Source organism: Aphelocoma coerulescens (genome assembly GCF_041296385.1).
Source record: "Aphelocoma coerulescens isolate FSJ_1873_10779 chromosome W unlocalized genomic scaffold, UR_Acoe_1.0 ChrW_unloc_scaf_1, whole genome shotgun sequence".
NCBI classification, from domain to species: Eukaryota; Metazoa; Chordata; class Aves; order Passeriformes; family Corvidae; genus Aphelocoma; species Aphelocoma coerulescens.
The window spans coordinates 3,200,369-3,226,388 of record NW_027184080.1 but is presented as its reverse complement, the minus strand read 5'-3'; the positions used below and the strand labels follow the sequence as shown (position 1 = coordinate 3,226,388).

The window sequence follows — 26,020 nt, the reverse complement described above, 5'->3', positions numbered from 1 at the left end:
CCAGTGTTCTTTCAGACAACAAGAAAGGCTTTCTTAAAATATGTTAATAGCAAGGGGACGTCTGTTCCAGTTTGGCCAAATTTAGAAATACATCCTCTGAGAGAAGGCACAACCACCCCTCCCGCACTAGGTTCGGGAAAAATAAATTTTCCTCGAAGGAAAGTGAAGGAGATAAAACTATCTATTTACCATACACACAGGAAAAGGAAAATAATGCTAAATAATAAAATCTCTCGCTGTGGAGAAAAAACCTGGGAAAGTGTTAGAGTCCTCCCCTTGGTCTCCTCGGAGCTGGGGCTTGGCCCAGGGCCAGGCCCTCTGTGCCCAGTGGAAAGTCCTCCTGATGTGCTCGGAGGTTGAAGCAGTCCAGTGGAAAAGGGAGAAAATCCAAAATTCCAGGGAAGGAAAAGCAAAGTCCAACTCTCAGTCTCTCTCCGGAGAAAAAGCTGCTGAACAACTGGCCAAAAGCTGACTGGAAAGCAGCAAGCCGGGTGCCTCCTCCCTCCCCTGCTGCAGCTGGGGAAAAAAAAGTTGCTATCTCTGTGTGACCTTGAACAAGCTGCAAACTGCTTTGAAAAAGTTTTGCTCAGTTTTTCCTTCCCCCTCTCAGGCTCAGTTTAGAGGCATAGAAAGGCACAAAGTTAATTTCTGGGCATAGGGCAGTGACATGGGATACACATCATAAAGTCACCCCAAGACAGAGATAAAAACTATTTATTTAATAAACACACAGGAAAACGATAATAATGCTAAATGATAAAACCTCCCGCTCTGCTGAGAGAAACCTGGCGGAAAATTCAGAGTCCTTCCGTAGATCTCTCTCTCTCCCTCCTTGGAGCTGGGACGGGGTGGTGGGCCCACCTCCAGGGCCAAGGCCTTGGTGGAAAGTCCTCCCAATGTATTCGGATGTTGAAACAGTCCAGCAGAGAGAAAAGGAAAAAACGAAGTCCCAGGAAAACAAAAGTTCAACTCTGGAGGAAAAGGAGCTGAGCAAAAAACTGCCGAAAGCTGGCTGGAAAGAAAAGCAAGCTGGGTGCTTCCCTTCCCTCTTGCTCTCTTCTCCCACTGGCAATGTAAAAAGACAACCCTTGAGATGTTCAGTCTGTTTACCACTTCCATAATAACCTTGTTCTGTTCACTTAGGGAGAGAAGTCTCTCTTGCTCATGTTAGGGAGACATCTCCACAAGAAGTTCTCTCATGGCTTCAGTATCACGAGACAGTCGCCTGTGTTGGTTCTTGTCATAGGTTAGCAAGCATAGTCCCGGAAGGGATGTCCTTGCTAAGGGGTGCTTACAGCTTCCTCTGGGACCAGATAGAACCTATCAGCTGGCCAGTTTGAATATGGACAATTCTCTAAGCCACTTAAAGTTGTGACCTCCTCTGTGATACACACTTAAGAATAGACAAACCCCCATAGCTCTCTCTCTCTCTCATTTCCGGTGATGGGACAGGTGGCTACGGGCCCCGTGCGAGGGCCAGCAGGCCCGGTCAGGCCCTGCTCGGGCCAGGCCGGGCCGGGCCACGGCCATCCTGGAGTCTGTGGACCTGTTCCAGCCATGGAACCTCCCCCCCCCGCCACTGCCTTGCCGTGGGCAGCCGGAGTGGCTTGGCTCTCCCCCCCCCTCCACTGTGATAAGAAACATTCAACATTCCAGCTGCAAAGCTGCAAGGCCGAGGTGACATTAACCCTTTTATTGTTGTGAAGAGCTGAAAACCTGAGGGAAGAGAGAGAGGAGACGCTTAAAGCTGAAATTCTGTTGTGAAGCTATGATATATCAGAGTATCCTATTGTAATTTCATGAAGATATGGGGGATGGAGTGTTCAACTCATAAGCAGAAGCACCTGCGCTGAGATAGGCAGATGCTGATGCAGCTGTAATTTCATGAGAAGTTTGGACAGGGAGAGATGGACCGGATGAGGACTTTTGCTCCAAACGGGAAAGGAGAAAACCTCAGTTCCTAGAGATGCTCCCAGAGATAGTCCTAACGATGAAGATGAGGAAGACCCTTTGCTCCCAGGGAAGGAGAAGGGCCTCTGTTTTTTGTTTCTGAATGGCTCAACCTTAAAATTGTACCCCAGAAACTTCAAGAGTGGACCCTCGAAAGCAGTTGCGGGAAAAGCTGCAAGTTGGGGGAAGGGACTCACATTGCGAGCAGAGAGACTCCTCTTCCTAAATTGACTGAACAATATTTGGAAGTGGGTGGCTGTCTCGTTGTGATATTGTTTTCATAGCACGAGCAAGAAGAGACTTCTCTTTCTAAATGGACTGAACAAGGTTATTATGGAAGTGGTAAACAGACTGAACATCTTAAGGGTTGTCTTTTTACATTGTCACTGGGAGAAGGGAGGAAGGTAGGGGGAGGAGGAGAGTTCTGAAGGTATGGTGTAATTTTTTTTCCCCTCTTTTAGGTCTGTTAATAAACTTCTTTATATTCATTCAAGTTGGTGCCTGCTTTGCGTTTCTCCTAATTCTTATCTCACAGAAGATAAACAGTAATGAGTATTTTGGACCAAACCACTACACTAAATTGGTGTTTCTGCCCGGTTACAAACCCAACCCCCTACAGTTCTCTGCTCCCATGTGAGAGTCCCTTCCCCTGACTTGCAGCTTTCCCCACAACTGCTTTCAAGGGTCCAATCTTGAGCCACTGGGGTACCATTTTAAGGTTGAGCTGTTCAGAAACAAAGGTTCTCTTCACCCATCTCTGGGAGCATCTTCATCTCTAGGAATAGAGGCCCTCCCCCTTCCCTGGGAGCAAATGGGTCCTCATCATCTTCATCTCTAGGACTATCTCTGGGAGCATCTCTAGGAACAGAGGTCTTCTCCTTCCAATTTGGAGCAAGAGTCCTCATCCCTTCCATCTCTCCCTGTTCAAACTTCTCATCAAATTACAGCTGCTTCAGCATCTGCTTATTTCAGCACAGGTACTTTTGCTCACAAGTACAGTTTGAACGCTCCACCCCCCCATGCTTTCATGAAATCACAACGGGTACTCTGATATATCATAGTCTATCACCACCATAGCTTTACAACAGAATTTCAGCTTCTAAGCATCTCCTCTTTCTCCTCCCTCAGGGTTTCAGCTCTTCCTTCTTTACTTAATGTCTGCAGGCTTCATCTGTTCTGGAGGAAACTTACAGCACTAACAGGGTTAATCTCACCAGGGCCTTGCAGCTGGAGTTCGCTTATCGCTGTTGTCACATGATCTTTGCCAGGCAGCCGGCAGCTTCAGCTGAATCTTCAGCCGAACTGGAGCAGGGGGAGGGGCGGGGTGTAGAGCCAGGCCGCACCATCTGCACATAACAGGGCTGGGGGAGGGGGGGGCCATGGATGGAACAGGGCCACTTCCCAGCCGGGCCCGGGCCGAGCAGGGCCCAGCCCAGCCCTGCTGGGCCACACGGGCCCAACCCAGTTACCTGTCCCAAGGCCGGAAGCAAGAGAGAGCTTTCCCGGGGTTTGTCCATTCTTAAATGTGGACCACAGAGGTGTGTCAAGCTTTTTAGGTGGCTTAAGAAATTGTCAATATTCAAACTAGCCAGTTGATAGGTTCTGTCAAGTCATAGAGGAAGCTGTAAGCACCTCTTTGCAGGAAAATCACTTCCGTAGCTATGCTAACCCATGACAATGTCTAAATATTGGACTGATGCTTGTTGAAGATGGTCACCAGATTAATATGGATGAAGAAAAAGCAGAGGAGTTCAATGCATTTTTTGCTTCAATCTTTAATAATATTGATAGCCCTTGGGCTGCCCAGTCCCCTGGGTCAGAGGACCACGAATGTGGGAACAGTGACTTTCCATTTGTGGACATTGAAATTGTAAGGGAACAGCTGTCTCAGCTGAATGTTCACAGGTCCATGGGGCCAGATGGGATTCATCCCAGAATTCTGAACGAGCTAATGGATGTTATGGCAGGATCCCTCTCAATCATCTTGGGTCTTGGGAGTCTGGATGCAGGAGTTGAACGCACAATTAGCAAGTTTGCTGATGATACTAAACTGGGAGGTGCTGCTGACTCTCTAGAGGCACAAGAGGACTTGCAGAGGGATCTAGATAGATTGGAGCAATGGGCTATGATCAATGGGATGAAATTTAACGAGAACAAATTCTGTATTCTGTGCCTAGGATGGCATAACACCAGGCACAAGTATAAATTGGGAGAGGAGTGGCTGGCGAGCAGCCCTGCAGAAAGGGATCTGGAGGTGCTGGTTGACAGCAGGCTCAGTATGAGTCAGCAGTGAGCCCTGGCAGCCAAGAGGGCAAACCATGTTCCTGGGTGCATGAAACACAGCATAACCAGCCAGTTAAAAGAGGTGCTTATCCCTCTGTATTTAGCATTGGTGTAGCCTGTCTTGGGATGACTTTATGATGTGTATCCCCTATCGCTGCTCTATGCCCAGAAAATCAATCCTGTGCCTTTCTGTGCCTTTAAACTGAGCCTCAGAGGGGGGAGAGGAAGAAAACCAAGCGAACTTTTCAAAGCAATTGTTCAAGGACACAGATACACACTCCTCTGCATTCTCCTGCTGCAGCAGTAAGAGCAGAGGAAGCACCCTTCTTGCTTTTCAGCCAGCTTTTGGCTCCTTTCCTCCAGAGGGAGACGGAGAGTTGAACTTTGTTTTCCTGGGACTTCGGGTTTTTCCCTTCTTCTCTTCTGGACTGTTTCAACATCAGAACACATCAGGAGAATTTTCCACCGAGGTGGAGGCCCTGGAGGTGGACCCACATCGACCCAGCTCCAAGGAGGAGGAGAGAGACCACACCTACGGAAGGACCCTGAAATCTTCCCAGGTTTCTCTCCACAGTGAGAGGTTTTATTATTTAGCATTATTATCCTTTTCCTGTGTGTTTGTTAAATAAATAGTTTTTATCTCTTTCACTTTCCTCTGAGGAAACTTTCTTTTTTTCCTGAACCTGGTGGGGGAAGGATGTTTGTAACCTGCCTTCTATGAGAGGATATTTTCTTCCAAATTTGTCCAAACTGGCATACAGCCTCACCTTGAATATTGTGTGTGCTTCTTGGCCCCACAATCAAAAAAGGATGTTGTCTCAGTTTGAGACAAATTATGAGGAAATGTCTGAAATGAATGTATCCTCTAATAGAAGGCAGGTTTCAGCAGCCCCTTTCCCACCCAGGTTCAGAAAAAAATTTCTTGTAGGATAGTGAAAAAAAAGCTGTTTATTTAACAAGCAGGGTGCACGCAGGCACAAGAGAATGAATAATGTTAGATAATAAAACCTCTCGCTGTGGAGAAGACCTGGTAGATTCAGAGTCCTTTCTGTAGGCGTGGCTCTGCTCTTTCCAGAGCTGGGGTGCAACGTGGGCCCCTCCGGACCGCAGTGTGGGGGCCTCCCAGTAATGATGTTCCAGACCGGAGCAAAGCTGAACAGTTCCAGGAAAAGAAGAAGAAACCACAGTCCCAGGAAGAACTTCTTGCCTCAGCTAACGAACAAAAGCTACCTAAAAGCAAGGAATTTTAAACTCTCTCTCTCTCCTGAGAAAAAGAGCCAACAGCCAGGGAAAGGCAGGAAGGTGCTTCCTCGGCTCTGCAGTGGTGAGAACGCGGGGGAGTCTGTGAGTCCTTGAACACAAACCACGCTGAAGAATTTGCTTGGCTTCCCCCCCCTTTCTCTCGGACCCAGCCTAAAGGCACAGAAAGGCACAGGATTCATGTCTGGGCAATAAGCAGTCGATAGGGTATACAGCATCATAAAGTCACCCCAAGACAGATGTGAAGGTCCTTGAAGTGCCCCCAGAGGAGGGCAACAAAGCTGGTGAAAGGGCTGGAAGGAATGTCCTATGAGGAGTGGCTGAGGACTACAGGCTTGTATAGTTTGGAGAAAAAGAGGCTGAGATGTGACCTCACTGCTCTCTACAGGTTCCTAAGGAGGGGAAGTGGAGAGGGAGGTGCTAATCTCTTCTCTCTGATATCCAGTGACAGGATGTGTGGGAATGGTTCAAAGCTGCAGCAGGGGACATTTAGACTTGACATTAGGAAGCGTTTCTTTATAGAGATGGTAGTCAAACACTGGAAGAGGCTTCCTAGAGGTGGCTGATGCCCCAAGCCTGTCACTATTTGAGGCATTTGGACAATGCCCTTAACAGCATGTTTTAACTTTTGGCCAGCTCTGAATTGGTCAGGCAGTTGGACTAGATGATCCTTGCCTCTCCTCCTATTGTTTGGAACCACGGAGAAGAGCCTGGCTCCATCCTCTTGACACCATCAGATACTTATATACATTGATAAGGTCCTCTCTCAGTCTTCTCTTTTCCAGTCTGAACAGGCCCAGCTCCCTCAGTGTTTCCTCATAAGTGAGGTGCTCCAGTCCCCTAATCATTTTCATAGCCTTCCACTGGACACCCTCCAGGAGCTTCATGTCTTTCTTGTCCTGAGTAGCCCAGAAGTGGACACAGTACTCCAGGTGAGGCTTCACCAGGGCTGAGTAGAGGGACAGGATCGCCTCCCTCAGCCTGCGGGCAATGCTCTTCCTAATGCACCCCAGGACAGCATTGGCCTTGGCCACATGGACAGCTTGTTGTCCACCAGTATTACCGCAGGCCTGGGCCCTAGGGTATATCACCGTGTCCCGCAGCCATAGGGAGGAGGAGGAGAGAAAATCCAGCAGGCAGGAATTGTGCAGCAAGATTGATCTATTTAATTATTTCAAAAACTGTTTTATAGACTTCTTTCTTCATAGTCTAATTGGACAAAGGACCAGCCACCCCTTGGGGTGATTGGCTAAAATCCTAAAACATCCATTGTCAAAATATTTCTCTACTATACCATAAACAAGACTTTTCAAGGTTGCAGGTGTCTGGGTTGTTTACATTCCCTGCTACCTCTTCTGTGAGAGAGAAAAGTCTCTCATGGACTTAGAAAATAGCAAGAAAATCCTTGCTAGCAGCATTTTTGTATCTACAATTCCCCCTTTTTGTTTGATAACAACTCTACTATTGATCCTAAATAGAAATCTACATCAGTTATTAATTCTAAATATGTCCTTAAGGCTTTAACTATCTGACTCCATAACAAGAAATTTAAAGTTCAGTCTCTGCTTGTGGAAGGACCATCCCAGTCTCTGCTTGCAGAAGGACCATCTGCCTGATGGTTGACATCCTGGTCATCATCGGAAGAGTCATTAGGCTGATGATCTACATTCTGGTCGCCATTTGGATGGTTGGTGCTCTGGTCATCATTTGGAGGTTGCCTGTTCTGCCTCTGGTGCCGTAGGTCAGGGCGAACGCATTTTGAAGGTAGCCACCGTATCCCAGTATCTGTGGAAACACAAGCATACCCACGACCCCAAACGATAAGCTCATGAGGGCCTTCCCACTGGTTAGTGAGTAAATTCTGCACCCAGACTGTTGCCCGGAGCAGTTGTGTCTCACCTGCAGACTGCAATGAGAGAAAATGATTCAGAATAACAGGATTATTTGAATTTTGTGGTACTGCAAGGTGATTAATTGTATACAAAGCTTTTGCTAGTCGGCATCAGTAACCAAATTCAAAGGCTCCTGAGAGAATCATTGAAAAGCCATGATAACAGCCCTTAATTCAACTAACTCGGCAGAGTCTGACTCGGATTGGTGTGTCAATGAACCACCTGAAAGGCAGTGTAGGATACTGTGGACCCTTGCACACAGTGACCCCTGCTAAAAATTTGTCCCAATTCGTACGCCCCAAGCTGCCAACACGTCCCATCCCCAAAGGTTACAGGAAGTGGTAGTAACATAAGGCCTGATTGTAGCTGGGTGCCCCTCTGAGTCCTTCACCACCCCAGGTCGTTTGCTTAAATAGCCCTGTGTGGTTCCTCCTACACCTGCAATGGCCAATCCCACCGGGGTTAAAGGCCATGAGGGAGGCCACGCAGAGAAGGAGATGATAGTTACATCAGCACTCGTATCAATCAAACCTCAAAGCTGAATCCGGGGTGGACGGGCGTTCGGCAGGACCAGGGTACATGTCAGCTGTGGCCTTTGGTCAGAGATGTCTGCAGTCCAGAAGGCCTGCGGAATTCCCGTAGATCCACTGCAGTTATCTTCGTGAGATTATTGTTCTACCCTGGGGACACAAGACTCAAAAGGCACTAATTTAGCAAGGCAGGTCTTTCCAGGAATAGTTACAGGGGGTTTTTGCATGGAGACCATAGCGCAAATCTGACCTTTAAAGTCAGCGTCAATAACTCCTGAGTGCACTAAGATTCCTTGATGGGCAACGTCAGGTTTTCCCACCAGCATTGCACTGGATCCCTGGGCTAAGGGTCCATATGAGTCCAAGGGTACCTTATAAATACCACTAGAGTCTAAGATGACTGCGGCTGCGGTGTGGATGTCAACACCGTCTGATCCCTGGGTGCTGTCTCTAGGGTGGCTGGGTAGGCCTGTGCCTGTACCTGTGCCACTCTCTGGGGGAGTGACTGCATCGGAGAGCAATTCCCCCTCCTTGCACCCCGGCGGAAGTTTCCCGACAAAGGCCGACCATCGGCATGAGTCTGGGATCTACAATAGTCCGAGCAATGCCCTGGCCTGCCAGACCTCTTGCACTGGGGGATCGGTGTGGTCTCTTTTTGGCTTGGCTTAGGCCGCTTCCGTTTCTTCACCTGTTTTGGTTGCTTTGGTTCACGACCAGAAGATGTGTGAACAGGCTGCAGGAACGCAGCCAAAGCAGACCTTTTCTGGTTCCCGGATCCCAACTTAGCGCAGACTTCGACCATGTCTGTTACCTCAGGGTCCCCTGGTAAGGCATCTATGATTTTTCTGCACTCCTTGTTTGCGTTATCTCTTACTAACTGCCTTAACAACATCTGTCTTAAGCTGTCATCCTCAACCTGCTTCTTGAGAGAAGCAGCGACTTTCTCTACAAAGGAGACGAATGACTCTGATTTCCCTTGAACTATTTCAGTATATCGCTTTCTGGGCACAGACAACTCTATGGTTTTCAACAGGGCAGCCATGCCGACCTGCTGAGCTTGCTGCAGGATGCTAGAGGACAAGTTACCCTGTAGACTGGGATCAGAGAAGGGACCAGTCCCCATCAAAGCATCCACTCCTGCTGTCCGTCTAGGATCAGCAGCAGGGAGCTGCATATTCCCTAATGCAGCCTTGTCGGCCAGCTTTCTCCAGGTTTTCTCAAAAACTGTAAATTGTACAGGTTGAAACAGAATTTGACCTAAGTGTCTGATATCAAATGGAGAAAGCAAATCTGTATTTATCACCCTTATTATCTACATAACCTCAGCAGAACCTAGCCCATATTGTGCCACCTTGGATTGCAGTTCCTGGGCAACTTTCCAAGCAATTACCTCAGGCTTATCATGCTCCCCTGAATTTGGGAGAGCCTTATACACTGGGAAAGCTTGGATCTCCCCTTTTGGGGAGTCACTACCATCCTGATCTTCTGGCACAGCCTGTGGATGAAGTTTAACAGCTTCCCAGTTACGCCCAGAATCCTCGGATCTATTTGGCATTCCAAGTGTTTCCAATAACCTCCAGTCAGCCTCCTCCAACGCTCGCATCTTAACTGACTCTAAGCGATTGTAGTGGGTTGGATGCACTGTTACCATGCAGTCCTGAAAGGTCCAGGGGCGAGACTGGCGCAGCCTTTTCCTTCACCGCGCAGCTACAGCTGCCTGACGGCCGGGGACCCGAACCTCATCTGCCTCACTGCCTGACGATGAGTCATCAGGCAAAGGCAACTCAGAGACGCTGGGAGTGAACAGAGATGGACGGAGAAGGGCACTTTGGCTAAGTTCGCTAGAGCCAGAACAGACAGCACAGACTGCAGTTGGCTGCGCTGCAGTTTGAGCAGCAGCTTCTTTACAGGATGCTGTCTCGGCCGGTCCCAACCAAACCGGTACTAGAGCTGCTGCCACCGTCTCTGGGGCAACGGCCATGCCTGGCGCAGGCGCTGGCCCTTGCTCCGCGGCCACGTTCTGAGCCGCTGGCGCCGCTGCTATTTCTCGCTCCCCGGCCGCGTTCGGCGCCGCCCCCCCCGGCCACCGCTCCGCAGCCGCTGCTGCTCCCGGGTTTTCCCGCGGCAGCGCTACTTCCAGGTTCACCGCTGGCCGCGCCGCTTCCTGGTTTGGAGCCGCGGCTCCAGGGGACGGCGCGGGCAGTGCTGGCGGTGCAGGCCCGGCGCTCCCCGCATGGCAGGGTGGCTCTGGCATCCGCAGCAGTAGCAAGCTCAACAGGTCCTCCATCCTTCGGGATATGTTTCGTAACTCTGTCAGCAAAGGCAGATGCTGTATTAAAAGGTCGATGGCTCTGTTCTGCGACTGCGCAGAACAGTCCAGAGCCAAGAATTACAGCGGACCACACCCAGGCAGTCTTGGTGCAGGTATGCCTGGCGCTACGCCAGCTAAGAAGTTAGATCCAGGCGATTTTGGCTCTGTTGGTGCATACACAACCGGGTTAGGAGCCGCTCTGGGGGTACAATTCGCTAAGCCGCTAATTTGAGGCCCTGGATAAGCCATGGCCACAGCTGAGCTGAGCGGTAAGGCAGGCTGTGGGCCCTCCCGCTGCTCCGACCCCCCCGCCTCTGCCGGCATGGGAGTCCTGTGATTGTGCAGGGTGAGGCGGTGCAGGCTCTGCCTGTGGAGCGGGGGGGGTTTTCTGAATCCACAATCATTTGCCCCGGAAGCCCGGTCAGCGGAGTCCCCCTAGGACATTCCTCCGTCACTCATCACCGAAACAGACAAGCCAGCTCTGCTGCCACAGTCAAGGTCGGTCAGCAGAATAAATAACGAACGCCAGGTTTGATATAATTCTTACACTGCTGGCTCCCCAGACGGGAGCTCGTGTCGGACAGCACAGCCAAGTTCCTGCCATAAGGCAAAGTCCAGGGCAGTATCTCTGTCCATGGAAATCCCTTTTAAGGCAGCCCAGTCTAATAATTCCCGAACTGAGTTTTCAGGAATGGAGGTATGCATTATACTAAAAACACCTTTCCAGACCAGTACCACAGCGTCGATTTGTGAGCCGCTGTTTCCCATTTCTCAGTCACGTTGGACCTCCCGGTCCCGGGGGGGGGGGGGAAGGGGAACAGCGTACTTCTAGAGGAATTTGGCTTGGATCACAGCAGCAGGACACGTCAGAGAGTGCAGATCACGTTGGGCAGCACCAAATATTACCGCAGGCCTGGGCCCTAGGGTATAGCACCGTGTCCCACAGCCATAGGGACGAGGAGGAGGAGAAAATCCAGCAGGCAGGAATTGTGCAGCAAGATTGATTTATTTAATTATTTTTAAACTCTTTTATAGACTTTTTTCTTCATAGTCTAATTGGACAAAGGATCAGCCACCCCTCGGGGGTGATTGGCTAAAATCCTAAAACATCCATTGTCAAAATATTTTTCTACTATACCATAAGCAAGACTTTTCAAGGTTGCAGGTGTCTGGGTTGTTTACATAACTCTGCTACCTCTTCTGTGAGAGAGAAAAGTCTCTCACGGACTTAGAAAATAGCAAGAAAATCCTTGCTAGCAGCATTTTTGTATCTACACAGCAAAAGATTTTATTATTTAGCATTATTATCTTTTTCCCATGTGTTTGTTAAATAAATAGCTTTTATCTCTTTCACTTTCCTTCGAGGAAAATTTCTTTTTTCCTGAACCTGGTGGGGGTAGGAGTGGTTGTGCCTTCTCTCAGAGGATATATCTCTAAATTTGACCAAACCGGAACACCCAGGCAGCTTTTGCTTTACATATTAAATTGTCTTTAACTCGATCCATTAATCTTTTTGCCCTCCTTCAACTTCTTTCATCCACCAGGAGAGGGGAGTGAGTGAGAAGTAGGGTGGGTGTTTGGCTGCTGGCCGGAGTCAACCCACCACAACAGTGAAGGGATTAAGAGAAGATTGTTACCTTCTTTGAATTATAAAGGGAAAAAGAGGGAAAAAAATAGAAAGTAGAAAAGTAAACACAGTGTCTTGGGGTGATTTTATGATGTGTATCCCCTATCGCCACTCTATGCCCAGAAACTAATTTGTGCCTTTCTGTGCCTTTAAACTGAGCCTGAGAGGGGGGAGAAAAAAACTGAGTAAAACTTTTAAAAGCATTTTTTTTTTCAAGGACACACACACTCGTCTGCGTTCTGCGACAGTGAGAGAGTGGAGAAGCACTCTGCTTTCTTTTTTCAGCCAGTTTTTTGGGGTTTTTTCCCTCCGGAGAGTTGAACTTTGATTTCCTGGGAGTTCGATTTTTTCCCTTCTTCTTTTCTGGACTGTTTCAGCATCAGAACACATCAGGAGGATTTTTTTTCATCAAGGCCCCAGAGGAGGGCCCACCCTGTCCCCGCTCTGAGGATGAGGGGAGAGGCTACCTACAGAAGGACTCTGAAATTTTCCCAGGTTTTCTCGCCACAGTGAGAGGTTTTATTATTTAGCATTATTATGGTTTTCCTGTGTGGTTGTTAAATAAATAGGTTTATCTCTTTCACTTTCCTCTGAGGAAAATTTCTTTTTTCCCCGAATCTGGTGGGGGGAGGGATGGTTGTGACCTGCCTTCTCTCAGAGGATATATCTCCAAATTTGTCCAAACCGCCACAAATAATGCGTGGCGCCTGAATGCGTGCCTCAAAGAAAGTGAAAAACCTGTACTAATTATATTTTGGATTGAATTTACTTATTCTATGTTGGGGTAAAATAGTCACCATGTTGGTTGAGTACATAATGTCTTTCTCGGTTGAAGTACTCATGTCTTTCTGGTCCTTAAGCGTGTTTGAGGTATTCAGGCCTTTCTGGTGCCTAGGCCTATTTGCCTATCCACAACTTGCTCTGATCTTGTCCCTGACACGTAATTTTACCGAGCAGGGGCACGAATCAGGATTTCTATTTTGCTGTGCTCTGTGATAATGATTTATAAGGCGTTAACAGAGGTACAGGCAGATGTTCAAAGTGTACATGATATGTGGTTTCTCCATCCTAATCCCAGTCCTAGTTTCAGTAGCCTGTTTTGGGGGTTTATTAGTAATTGCACCCAGTTTGTTGGAGGCAGAGGAGACAGGGTTTCCCAGCCTTTCATCTCCTTTCCCTTTAAATGTGATACAGTATCTTTTGAGAATGTTCAGTTTCCCCTGGATGTTAAAGGGACCACCCTCCTGGTATTTAATCTGGTATGCTTCTCTATGTGGTTTGCAGCTTGTCTAGAATAAGAGCTCAGATTTCCAGGGTGACTGATGAGACACCTGATCCAGAAGTGAAAAATCCTGAGTGGTGTGGGGAATGGGAGGATATGGGCCAAACCCAGAAGAAATTCTCTGACCCAATAGTTTGGAATTCTTGCCCTGAACAAATTTAGAAACCAGCTGAGGTGGGGAAATATCTGAAAGAGAAATGCAATGACAAATCTAATGAGAAAGGGCTCACTGCAATATGTTGGGCTTTGGCATATGCCTATCGCACACTGCAGCAGGTAAAGGTAGAGGGGCAGGAAGATAAATCAGCAAAGCCTGCAGATACCCCAGTCATTCAGACTGCACCCAAACCAGACAGCAAGCCCAAACCAAATGGAGAGTCTAAGCCACTGACAGTGGCTCCTGTCACAAGAAAAAAGCACACAACCAAAACTGATCGCCCAGTGAAAGATGAGGATAATGCAGGGGAAGGAACTTCAAAGTCACCAACGGACTCAGGCACAGAAACCATTACTGAGTCCATGTCAATAAAGGACCTTCACAGCCTAAGAAAGGATTACACCCGAAGGTCTGATGAATCCATAATAAGTTGGATGGTCCGTATTTGGGATGCTGCAGGTGATGATGTAATGCTGGATGGTGCTGAAGCGAGGCATTTGGGATCCTTGTCACGTGATCCAGCTATTGACCAAGCGATAATAAGGAGGGCTGTCTTCCAGTCTCTGGAGACGGGTCTTGAATGGCACGAGGGATAGATATCTGTGTGGAGATGATCTCTATATGCAGCAAACCCAGTGAAAGACCATAGAACAAGGGATCCAACACCTGAGAGAACTAGCGGTGGTAGAGATTGTCTTCACAGATGACCCAGGATTGAAGAGTCCAGACCGACCCCGAGTTAATCCATTCATGTGGCGAAAACTCATACAGCTTGGGCCACCAGAATACGCTTCTGCTTTAGCAATAATGAAACCGGACTACGGTGCGAATGAGGCTGTGCAGGATATGGCGACGAAGCTCCGAGCATATGCAGATTCTGTGCATGGCCCAAGACATGCAAGAATTGCAGCTGTGGAAACACATATGCAGAAATTGGAAGATAAGATGGAGAAGAATCACCAGGAACTCAAGAACTAGATGAAAGAGTGCCTTCTCCAAATCTCGGCAGTACAGATCAGAGATTCTGCTACCAAACGTTCCCCAGAGAAAGAGAAAAGGTACAACCCACAAAGTAAGCTGTGATATTTCCTGTATGATAGTGGGGAAAACATGAGGAGGTGGGAAGGACAACCCACTTCTGCTCTGGCAGCACAAGTGTGTGAATTGAAGGAGAGCAAGTCTCAGAAAGGAAGTTCTACCAAAAAGGAAGTAGCTCCAGTTGCCCATAGACGAACTGCTGGAAATGATGGAAAAGAAGATGACATGTTCGATCCCCTTGAAGGAACCTCTAAGATGCAGGCCCAGGGAAAGAAGGATGACTGGTCATAGAGGGGCTCTGCCTCAAGCCAGGTAGAGGTCAGGGAAAACCGTGTTTTTTGGACTGTGTGGATTCGTTGGCCTGTATTACCGCAGGCCTGGTTCCTACGGTATAGCACCATGTCCCGCAGCCATAGGGAGGAGGAGGAGGAGAAGATCCAGCAGGCAGGAGTTGTGCAGCAAGATTGATTTATTTCATTATTTTACAAAGTCTTTTATAGACTTTTTCATCATAGTCTAATTGGACAAAGGACCAGCCACCCCTTGGGGGTGATTGGCTAAAATCCTAAAACATCCATTGTCAAAATATTTTTCTACTATACCATAAGCAAGACTTTTCAAGGTTGCAGGTGTCTGGGTTGTTTACATTCCCTGCTACCTCTTCTGTGAGAGAGAAAAGTCTCTCATGGACTTAGAAAATAGCAAGAAAATCCTTGCTAGCAGCATTTTTGTATCTACAATTCCCCCTTTTTGTTTGATAAGATAACAACTCTACTATTAATCCTAAATAGAAATCTACATCAGTTATTAATTCTAAATATGTCCTTAAGGCTTTAACTATCTGACTCCATAACAAGAAATTTAAAGTTCAGTCTCTGCTTGTGGAAGGGCCATCCCAGTCTCTGCTTGCAGAAGGACCATCTGCCTGATGGTTGACATCCTGGTCATCATCGGAAGAGTCATTAGGCTGATGATCTACATTCTGGTCGCCATTTGGATGGTTGGTGCTCTGATCATCATTTGGAGGTTGCCTGTTCTGCCTCTGGTGCCGTAGGTCAGGGCGAACGCATTTTGAAGGTAGCCACCGTATCCCAGTATCTGTGGAAACGCAAGCATACCCACGACCCCAAACGATAAGCTCATGTGGGCCTTCCCACTGGTTAGTGAGTAAATTCCACACCCAGACTTTTGCCCGGAGCAGTTGTGTCTCACCTGCAGACTGAAATGAGAGAAAATGATTCAGAATAACAGGATTATTTGAATTTTGTGGTACTGCAAGGTGATTAATTGTATACAAAGCTTTTGCTAGTCGGCTCTGTGGGGTTTCTCCATGCATTCCCCTTTTCTGCTTGCCCAAAACACGCTTCAAGGTACCATGAGCGCGTTCAACAATGGCTTGGCCAGTAGGAGAATGTGGGATACCAAAGGTATGGTCTACACCCCATAGGTGTAAAAACTGCCGCGTCTTCTCCGAGGCGTAGGCAGGACCATTATCGGTTTTCACAGAAGCTGGCATGCCCAGGACTGAGAAAGCCAATTTCCAATGGGCAATGACATCACGGCCCTTCTCTCCAGTGTGAGCAGTAGCCCACATAGCCGAGGAGAAAGTGTCAATAGACACGTGCACATATTTTAGCCGACCAAATTCTGGGATGTGAGTTACATCCGTTTGCCAAATCTGCAAGGTTTTTAGCCCTCTGGGGTTTACCCCTGCTGGCAAAGGCGCAGTGAGTCCATGACAGTCAGCACAAGCGCTGACAATGTCGCGCCTTGGTTGGCGTTAAATGAAACTGCTTCTGCAGGGTATGTGCACTTTGATGGAAGAAACCGTGCGATGCCTTGGCTTGTGAAATTTTGTCAGGCTGAGGCCCTACCCATGCAGGGTTGGCCAGCATGTCAGCCCTGGCATTGCCTTCCGTTAGAAACCCTGGTAAATTGGTGTGGCTTCGAATGTGCAGAATGTAATACGGATGCACTCGAGCTTGAATTGCAGACCACAAGGTTTGCAACAGAGAAAACAGAGCCGCATTGTTCACCTCCTTCAGAAGGGAACAATCTAAGCGTTGGGTGATATCTGCTACATAAGCAGAGTCAGTAACCAAATTCAAAGGTTCCTGTGAGAATCGCTGAAAAGCCATGGTAACAGCCCTTAATTCAACTAACTGAGCAGAGCCTGACTCGTGTTCCTCCAGCACCTGCCATTCCGACCCCTTCTTCGAGGTAACAATGGCTTTCCCAGTTTTCCCTCAACCATCCGTAAAGACGGTGGGTCCTTGCACCGGCACTCGGCTATTTCTCGGCCGCAAGGAAAGTACAGTCAATTTTGCCAACCGCAGTAATTTATGGCTGGGCAGATGGTAAGTGATCTGCCCTGAGAAGTTTTGCAGCGCGCTTTGCAAAGGAGCACTATGGATGAGGTTCCACTCAAAGTATTCCTTTGAGATCGGAATGACAATTACTGCAGGATCTGCAGCCATCAGTTGCAAACACCGTTGACGGCATTTGATTATCAGAGAAGCGACCAATTCAAACACTGTGGTCACAGTCCTTTTTGGCTGATGAGGCAAAAAGACCCATTCTAGGATATGCAAAGGATCAGGCCATTGAGCATTCCACTGGCCAATGATACCTGTAGGATGGAGGTCTGGAATAGTAATGAAAACAGTGATAGCAATGGAGGGATCCACTCGATAAACCTGACGAGTAGAAACATCCCTTTGGACCTCTTGCAGCACTTGTCGCGCCTCCAGAGTCAACTCCCGAGGTGAATTCAGACCAGGATCCCCTTTTAATGTATTAAAAAGCGGGGAAAGTTGCTTAGCGGTTAGACCTAAATAAGGTCATAACCAATTGATGACACCCAACAGCTTCTGGGCATCATTCAAGGTTTTAATTGAATCTGGGAATTGCACCTCTTGGCGTTGGATAGTTTGGTCCAATATTCTCACTCCTAAATATTTCCAAGGAGGATGCTGTTGAACTTTCTCCGGAGCTACCTCTAATCCATAGGCATGCAGAGCAGCGAGCAGCTGTGGCTGTATTCTCAGCAGCTCGTCCCGAGTGGACGCTGCCACCAGGATATCATCCATGCAATGGTAGCAGCGTGCATCAGGAAACTGCTTGCAAACTCTGGCTAAAGCTTGGGCGACATACCACTGACAGATAATTGGGCTGTTCCTCATCCCTTGAGGGAGGACCTTCCATTGGTATCTCTTAGCAGGTTCAGCATTGTTAATGGCAGGCACAGTAAAGGCAAATTTCGGTTTGTCATCAGGATGCAAAGGAATTGTGAAAAAACAATCCTTTAAATCAATGATCAGGATGTCCCACCCCGTAGGAATCATGGTGGGAGAGGGCATGCCAGGCTGCAATGCCCCCATACCTTCCATAACTGCATTAACTTTCCGGAGGTCCTGCAATAATCTCCATTTCCCTGATTTCTTCTTAATTACGAAAACAGGAGTGTTCCAGGGGCTAGTAGAAGGTTCAAGGTGCCCCTGTTGTAATTGTTTCTGAACTAGCTGATGAAGGGCGTCTAACTTCTCTTTTGGTAGGGGCCACTGCGGCTCAAAGACTGGTGTTTTAGTCAGCCACCGCAAAGGCATTGTAGGATACTGTGCGCCCTTACACACAGTGACCCCTGCTAAAAATTTGTCCCAATCCGTACACCCCAAGCTGCCAACACATCCCGTCCCCAAAGATTATGGGAAGTGGTAGCAACATAAGGCCTAATCATAGCTGGGTGTCCCTCTGAATCCTTTACCACCACAGGCCGTTCGCTTAAATAGCTCTGTGTGGATCCTCCTAATCCTGCGATGGCCGATCCCAGCGGTGTTGCTGCCTGTTCTGAGCTTCCCCTCCCCCTCCCAGAGACACGTGCTCCTGCCACATGCTCGAGATCCTTTGTTCGAAGCGCAGGCAAAACCAAATGTAACTCAAACTCTTCAGCAGTGTCTGATTGGCCGGTCACCCCGGGTCCGCCCCCAGTCCTCCCCTTCCCCCTTCTCCGAATAAAGGATAGTGGAGGGGAGGCTCCGCCCTCTCTCAGCTCAGCTTTTCCTGTGAACATCTGTAGTTGTCTCTCTCCTTTTTTAAGGCTTCTAACTGCAGGGAATTGAGCGGGCAGGGAGCTATATTTCTCCCTCTTTGCTTCTGCTGATGGTATTTGCTCTGCAGCTGATACAGGTACCGATTTTAGAGCTATTAAAGTGCTAGATCGCCTGTGCTGCCTCTCTGGGTTGCTCGAGGCTTTCTAAGGCATTGAAATACAAGCGCTAGCCGGTATAAAGCTGAAAAGATACCATCCACATTTGGCGCTCAACGTGCTATCTCTGAACTCCGGTTCTGAGAGACTTTCAGGGTGTCCCGGAAGCTGTGTATCTGCTGGAGTTAGCTCTGCACGTCGTGCTGTGCCAGCTCTGTGTAGCGAGCTGTTACTTTTTGCGTAACAGTGAGCCCAGAGGCTCAGCCTGTACCTCCCCCACACCACGTGGCGAGGGAACGGCTGGAAAGCAGAAGACCCTTCTCGCATGTTTTTTTTCTCCGGACCTGCTTTCCTGTGGTAAAATCCAGATTTCTGGTGAGTATCCCTGCTGGTTTAGGGGCTCCTGTCTTAAGCTGGTGCTGGTGCAAACTTTCTCTTTTTTTCCTCCTTTTGGGCGAGTTGGGTTGAGGTTTGTGGTGTTGCATTCATAATGGGATCTGAAGTTTCTGCACACCATAGAGAAATATACCACAAAGTTCAAAGCTACCTTTCCTTAACTGGGCATAAATACCCTAAAAATCTAATTCAATCTTTTGTACAATGGCTTTTTCAGTACTTTCCTAATCTTACCTCCGAAGACATAAGATCTGCTGAATTTTGGGATAAGGTGGGGAGAAAACTTTCCTCTCTTAGGCGTGCAGGAGATGAAACAGTTTCAAAATTCTTTCCTCTCCTGTTACTAAGTTATACTTTGCCTGAGAAAAAGGCAGTACATGAAAAGCCTCTGCAAGAAACCCCTGTTAATTCCCTTATACCCTCTTCCAACCCCTTTGTCCCGGACCCCTCTTCCCCTACGCTGGTAAACACAGCTAGAGCAGACTGCTTTTTAGCACAGGAGAGCTATCGTCCTCCTGGCTCACCCGTGTTTCCTCAGCACCCTGCCTCGGACGGGAATCCGGAGCCCGTCCCAGGACCTTCCCAACCCCTTTTCTCCACTCCCTTGTCCCCAGTTTCTAGCCCTCATGTTTCAAGCGCGCGTAAAAACCCCTTCTCCCCTGATCTCTTTGTTCCCAGGGACAGCCATTGTCATATGCTCGCAGCCCGGGGAAAAACCCCTCCCCCCAACCCCTTTTCTCCGAATTTGTTTGTCTCCAATAATGGCGGCCGCGATGTTCCTTCCTCTCCAAACTACACCTCCCACACTCCCTTTCTCCCCCACCCCACAAATCCCTTCTTGTCCCCATCCACTCCCGCGTCACAACCTGACCCCGCCTCCCCATAGCGTCGTGTTTCACCCCTCCCTCTGTGCCCGCCCATGGCTCAAGTACCGCCCCTGCCTCCCACAACCCCGCCCCCAACCCCTCCCCTCCTCCGGCGGTGTCCCCGCCTCCACTCCCCGCCCCTGCTTCCCATTGTCCTGCCCCCGGTTCCCACAATCCTGTGAATACCTTTCTAAATCCAGGAACCTATAGCTACCAGAAAGTAACTCCAACTGCTTCTACTACACTCTCTCCTACTAGCAATGTAGCAAACCCTGACTGGAAACCCTTACCTTATTCTAATATTAAAGATTTGTGCAAGGCCATTAAGGAGTTTGGAATGCATAGTAATTATTTTAAGAGCCTTTTAAGTGCTACTTCTGCAACTCACTTACTGGTACCTCATGATTTAATTACATTGATGCAAACTCTTCTCACACCTGGTGATTTTATGATGTGGAAAAAGCAATGGAAAATAATTTTATCTGATTTATTGAAAATTTTGTGGCAAACTCCAGATAATTACCTGGACCTTGAGAATAATTATATCACATTAGACCTTTTATCTGGTGACAATAATATGGCAAATCCTCAAAAACAAGCAATGCTTATCCCTCGTCCAGTTCTTACTGAAATCACACGTGCTGCTGAAAAGGCCTTAACATTATTACCATCTCAAACTCCTAACTCTCATTATACCACCATCAAGCAATTGCCAAATGAAAATATTATTCACTTTTATAACCGTTTGTGCGAAGCTGTCTCTTCCCAGGTCCCTAATCCTGACCTCCAACAAGCGCTCCTACTCAAACTTCTCCAAGTAAATACGAATGATGCTTGCAAACAGGTCATCCTCACTCTCCCTCTTCATCCTCCTCCTACTGTTGAATCCATCCTCGAAGTCTGTACAAAGAAGGTGCAGCTGAACACAGCTGCTCCCTTTTTGAAAAAAGTGGGGATGGTTGGGGAAGTTGTAGAGAATGTTACGGGTACAAGAGAAACTCAATCGCGTGGTAACCTTATATGCTATCGTTGTCAGAAAAAGGGACATGTAGCTCGCAATTGCAGAGCGATTATAACTGCTGATAAAAACTCTCCAAAGACTGTTTCCCCAGGTCAACAGCAGCGAAACTAGCGACCCAACGCGTCCTAACAGCTCCGCGTTCAGACAAAAATAGGGCTGCAGACAAAGCAACTTGGACTTCTGGACTCAGGTTTAAGGTAACCTGTGCTGAAACACACCATTTCAACAACAACAAACAGACTGTAATACCCATTTCATTCCAGAATGTGGACCACATGCAAGACTTTACATACCTTTTTGTTATTGGGGACACTCAGGAAACACCTGCTGGGATAGAGGTTACACCCACACTCATGAAAGTGGATCAGAATGGGTGTTCTAACCTAATTGTACAATGTATATATCCGCCGTACTTTATGCAAAAGGGTCAAGTCATTGCACAGGCCATTCCACTGCCCAAATACCTGCCCACAGATGGTCATATCCCAGCCATCTGTTGGACTGAGGTTTTGGGAAATGACAAACCTATAATAGAATGTAAGCTCCGTCACAAATCACATAAAATCAGTATCATGGGAATGATAGACACAGGTGCCGATGTGTCTGTCATTCCATTTGATAAGTGGCCTGAGCAAAGGGAGCTACAATCTCAGGGTATCATACGAGGGATTGGAGGTACCCAAATTGCAAAGCAATCCAAACACACCACCCAAATTGAAGGTCCTGAAGGACAAATAGCAACTCTTCGTCCGTATGTCCTGGACACCAAATTCACACTGTGGGGAAGGGATGCCATGTCTCAGTGGGGAACAAAAATTGATATCACCCCTAGATATAAAAATTTTCCCTTGCGGCCACTGGAGCAGAGTGCCATCCACAAAAATTAACTTGGAAAACAGATGAACCCGTGCAAGTTAAACAGTGGTCTCTAAAAAAAGAAAACTTAGAGGCACTCAAAACATTAGTAGCTGAACAATTGGCTAAAGGAAATATAGTTCCAACTAACAGCCCATGGAACACACCCGTGTTTGTAATAAAAAAACCAGGAAAGAACAAATACAGGCTACTCCAAGATCTTAGAGAAGTTAATAAAGTTATTGAAGACATGGGACCCCTTCAACCAGGTATGCCATCACCTTCAATGCTCCCACAACATTGGCATTTAGCTGTTCTTGACATTAAAGATTGCTTCTTTCATATTCCACTCCATCCTGCAGACGCCCCTCGATTTGCATTTTCTGTACCCTCTCTTAATCATAAAACCCCCATGGAACATTACCATTGGCTTGTGCTTCCCTAAGGTATGAAAAATTCCCCAACTCTCTGCCAAGAATATATTGCTAAAATTCTATCTCCCATCCGTGCCAAAGCAGAGAAAGCCATCATCCTACATTACATGGATGATGTGCTGGTGTGTGTTCCCAATAATCAGTATCTTGAGCAGACACTTAACATGGTGATTGAGGCCCTAGAGGCCAAGGGCTTTGAATTACAACCAGAAAAAATGCAGAGAACAAGCCCTTGGAAATACCTCAGACTCAAAATCACAGAAACCTCTATCACCCCGTCACCATTAATAATAACCCGAAAACATTAGAGGAAGTGCAACAGATCTGTGGGACACTGACCTATTTAAAACCCTGGTTAGGACTCACCACAGAGGATGTAGCTCCTATTGCAAACCTGTTGCGAGGGGAAGGCGGTCCAGCATCCCCCAGATCCCTGACAGAAGAGGCAAGGCAGTCTCTCAGAAAGATACAAGAGCTCATTTCCACCAGACAAGCACACAGATATCAGCCCTCCCTACCCTTTAAGCTTGTCATTCTAGGGAAGGCACCACACTTTCACGGCCTCATATTTCAGTGGGACAAAGAGCAGAAGGACCACCTCATCATAATTGAATGGGTTTTCCTTCCACTCCAACCTCCTAAAACCATCACACAGCCACAAGAACTAATAGCAGAAATTATCATGAAGGGTAGAGCAAGGCTCTGCACCCTGGCAGGATGTGACTTTGCATACATCTACTTACCGGTAACAACAGACGCATTAGATCACCTACTCCAAAATAATATAAATTTACAATTTGCATTAGATAGTTACTCAGGCCAAATCTCCAATCATTACCCAAAACATGACATGTTTAATCTGCCATTCTCTTTCATCCCTCGAGAGATTCAAAGCAGAAAACCCCTCGATGCAATTACCGTTTTTACTGATGCCTCAGGGAAAAGTAAGAAGTCTGTGGTCACATGGAAAAATTCAAAGACGCAAAAGTGGGAATCTGACATCAAGGTAATCCAAGGATCACCACAAGTAGCTGAATTAGCAGCTGTCGTTAGAGCATTTGAGAGGTTCAAAGAACCCTTTAATTTGGTCACAGACTCAGCATATGTAGCTGGAGTAACTGTTAGAGCTGAGCATGCTCTCCTAAAAGAAATCTCAAACAAAAAAAATTATGATTTGCTCTCAAAGCTAATTTATCTGGTTTCCCACAGAGAGCATCCCTATTTTGTCATGCATGTGAGGTCACATACAAACCTGCCAGGATTTATTGCAGAAGGTAATCATAGAGCTGATGCTCTGGCTATGCCAGCAGACATAGTTCTATTAGCCGACTTACCAAAGCTCCCCCAAGTTTTTGAACAGGCAAAACTGAGCCATGCCCTGTACCATCAGAATATTCCTGCTCTTATCCGCATGTTCCATCTGTCGCAGATGCAGGAAAAAGCAATAGTGGCAACATGTCCCAACTGCCAGAAGCTACAGCTTCCGTCACTGGGCATGGGAGTCAACCCCAGAGGCATTAATAGCGGTGAAGTGTGGCAGATGGACGTCACACATTTCCCTGAATTTGGGAGATTAAAATACGTTCATGTTTCTATTGATACCTTCTCTGGTGCTATGTATGCCTCTGCACATGCAGGTGAAAAAGCTAAGAACGTTGAAAAACATCTTGTCCAAGCTTTTGCTGTGCTTGGTATACCTGAGGAGATAAAAACTGATAATGGACCTGCCTACACCTCCCAGGAGTTTAAAAACTTCCGTCAGCAGTGGGGATTTCGACATGTTACAGGTATTCCTCACTCCCCAACTGGACAAGGCATTGTTGAACGTGCCCATCAAACCCTCAAGCGAATGCTGCTACAACAATCAGGGACCACCAAACTCAACTCACCTGTCCTCAGACTCAGCAAAGCACTGTTTACCATAAACTTCCTGAATGGCACCTTTGAGGATCCAAACCCTCCCATCTATTGTCATTTCCAGAACACCGGGAGACAGAAACTGAAGGAAAATCCAGAAGTCCTGATCCGGGACCCAGAGACTCAAAAAATCCAAGGACCATACAAACTTGTAACTTGGGGACGTGGGTATGCCAGTGTATCTACCCCTCAAGGACTGAGATGGATCCCAGGGAAATGGGTAAAACCTTATGTCACTTCCTCAAAAGTTAAAGAGGTTAAAACTGCCTCCTGGAAGAGACGCCGTAAAAAGGATCCAAATTTTGCACCCTCATGTAAACCCCCTACTGCAGATTTTGATGTTAATCCCTTAAGTTGCACTGCTTTGCACTCAGGGTTTGCACTGTACTCTGTAAGTCTTCGTCCTGATACTCCATACCATAGATGTCCTGACTAACCCCTGAGTTTTGACTGGGGAACTAGTTTAAAGGCATCCTAGGTACTATCGAGTTGTAGGGACGATAGATTCCAATTATGTTTTGCACTGTTGTTTTGTTACTGTTCTATGCACTTTAAGTTACTAAGAGTTACAACCCAGCTTTAAAGAAAAACAATAGGGAATTGTTGCTGCCTGTTTTGAGCTTCCCCTCCCCCTCCCAGAGACACGTGCTCCTGCCACATGCTCGAGATCCTTTGTTCGAAGCGCAGGCAAAACCAAATGTAACTCAAACTCTTCAGCAGTGTCTGATTGGCCGGTCACCCCGGGTCTGCCCCCAGTCCTCCCCTTCCCCCTTCTCCGAATAAAGGATAGTCGAGGGGAGGCTCCGCCCTCTCTCAGCTCAGCTTTTCCTGTGAACATCTGTAGTTGTCTCTCTCCTTTTTTTAAGGCTTCTAACTGCAGGGAATTGAGCGGGCAGGGAGCTATATTTCTCCCTCTTTGCTTCTGCTGATGGTATTTGCTCTGCAGCTGATACAGGTATCACTTTTAGAGCTATTAAAGTGCTAGATCGCCTGTGCTGCCTCTCTGGGTTGCTCGAGGCTTTCTAAGGCATTGAAATACAAGTGCTAGCCGGTATAAAGCTGAAAAGATACCATCCACACACCGGGGCTAAAGGCCATGAGGGAGGCCATGCAGAGAAGATGATAGTCACATCAGCACTCGTATCAATCAAACCTCGAAGCTGAATCCGGGGTGGATGGGCGTTCGGCAGGACCAGGGTACATGTCATCTGTGGCCTTTGGTCAGAGATGTCTGCAGTCCAGAAGGCCTGTGGAAGTCCCGTAGATCCATTGCCGTTATCTTCCTGAGTTTGTTCTACCCTGGGGACACAAGACTTAAAAGGCACTAATTTAGCAAGGCAGGTCTTTTCAGGAATAGTTACAGGGGGTTTTTGCATGGAGACCATAGCGCAAATCTGACCTTTAAAGTCAGCGTCAATAACTCCTGAGTGCACTAAGATTCCTTGATGGGCAACATCAGGTTTTCCCACCAGCCTCGCACTGGATCCCTGGGCTAAGGGTCCATATGCATCCAAGGGAACCTTATAAATACCGCTAGAGTCTAAGACGACTGCAGCTGCGGTGTGGACGTCAAACCCGTCTGATGTGTGGGTGCCGTCTGATCCCTGGGTGCTGTCTCTAGGGTTGCTGGGTAGGCCTGTGCCTGTACCTGTGCCACTCTCTGGGGGAGCGACTGCATCAGAGAGCAATTCCCCCTCCTTGCACCCCGGCGGAAGTTTCCCGACAAAGGCCGACCATCGGCATGAGTCCGGGATCTACAGTAGCCCGTACAATGGCCTGGCCTGCCACACCTCTTGCACTGGGGGATCGGTGTGGTCTCTTTTTGGTTTGGCTTAGGCCGCTTCCGTTTCTTCACCTGTTTTGGTGGCTTTGGTTAACGACCAAGAGATGCGTGAACAGGCTGCAGGAAAGCAGCCAAAGCAGACCTTTTCTGGTTCCCAGATCCCACCTTAGCACAGGCCTTGACCATGTCTGTTACCTCAGGGTCCCCTGGTAAG

At 47.7% G+C, this 26,020-nt stretch overlaps 2 protein-coding genes across 4 annotated transcripts in view; both read right to left on the bottom strand.

The window, feature by feature from the left end:
• The window catches only part of LOC138102742 (uncharacterized), a 679,200-nt gene that overhangs the window by 199,966 nt on the left and 453,214 nt on the right, over positions 1-26,020 (bottom strand). The gene's annotated exons all lie outside the window — the stretch shown is intronic.
• The window catches only part of LOC138102714 (arrestin domain-containing protein 3-like), a 52,742-nt gene continuing 41,879 nt past the window's right edge, over positions 15,158-26,020 (bottom strand). The window contains exon 8 of one of the 2 annotated variants that reach the window (XM_069000466.1): positions 15,158-15,549. In XM_069000466.1, coding sequence (XP_068856567.1) covers positions 15,199-15,549 — 351 coding nt within the window. In that variant the 3' untranslated portion in view covers positions 15,158-15,198. The remainder of the gene's footprint in view (positions 15,550-26,020) is intronic. The other variant, XR_011147490.1, reaches the window with a different exon arrangement.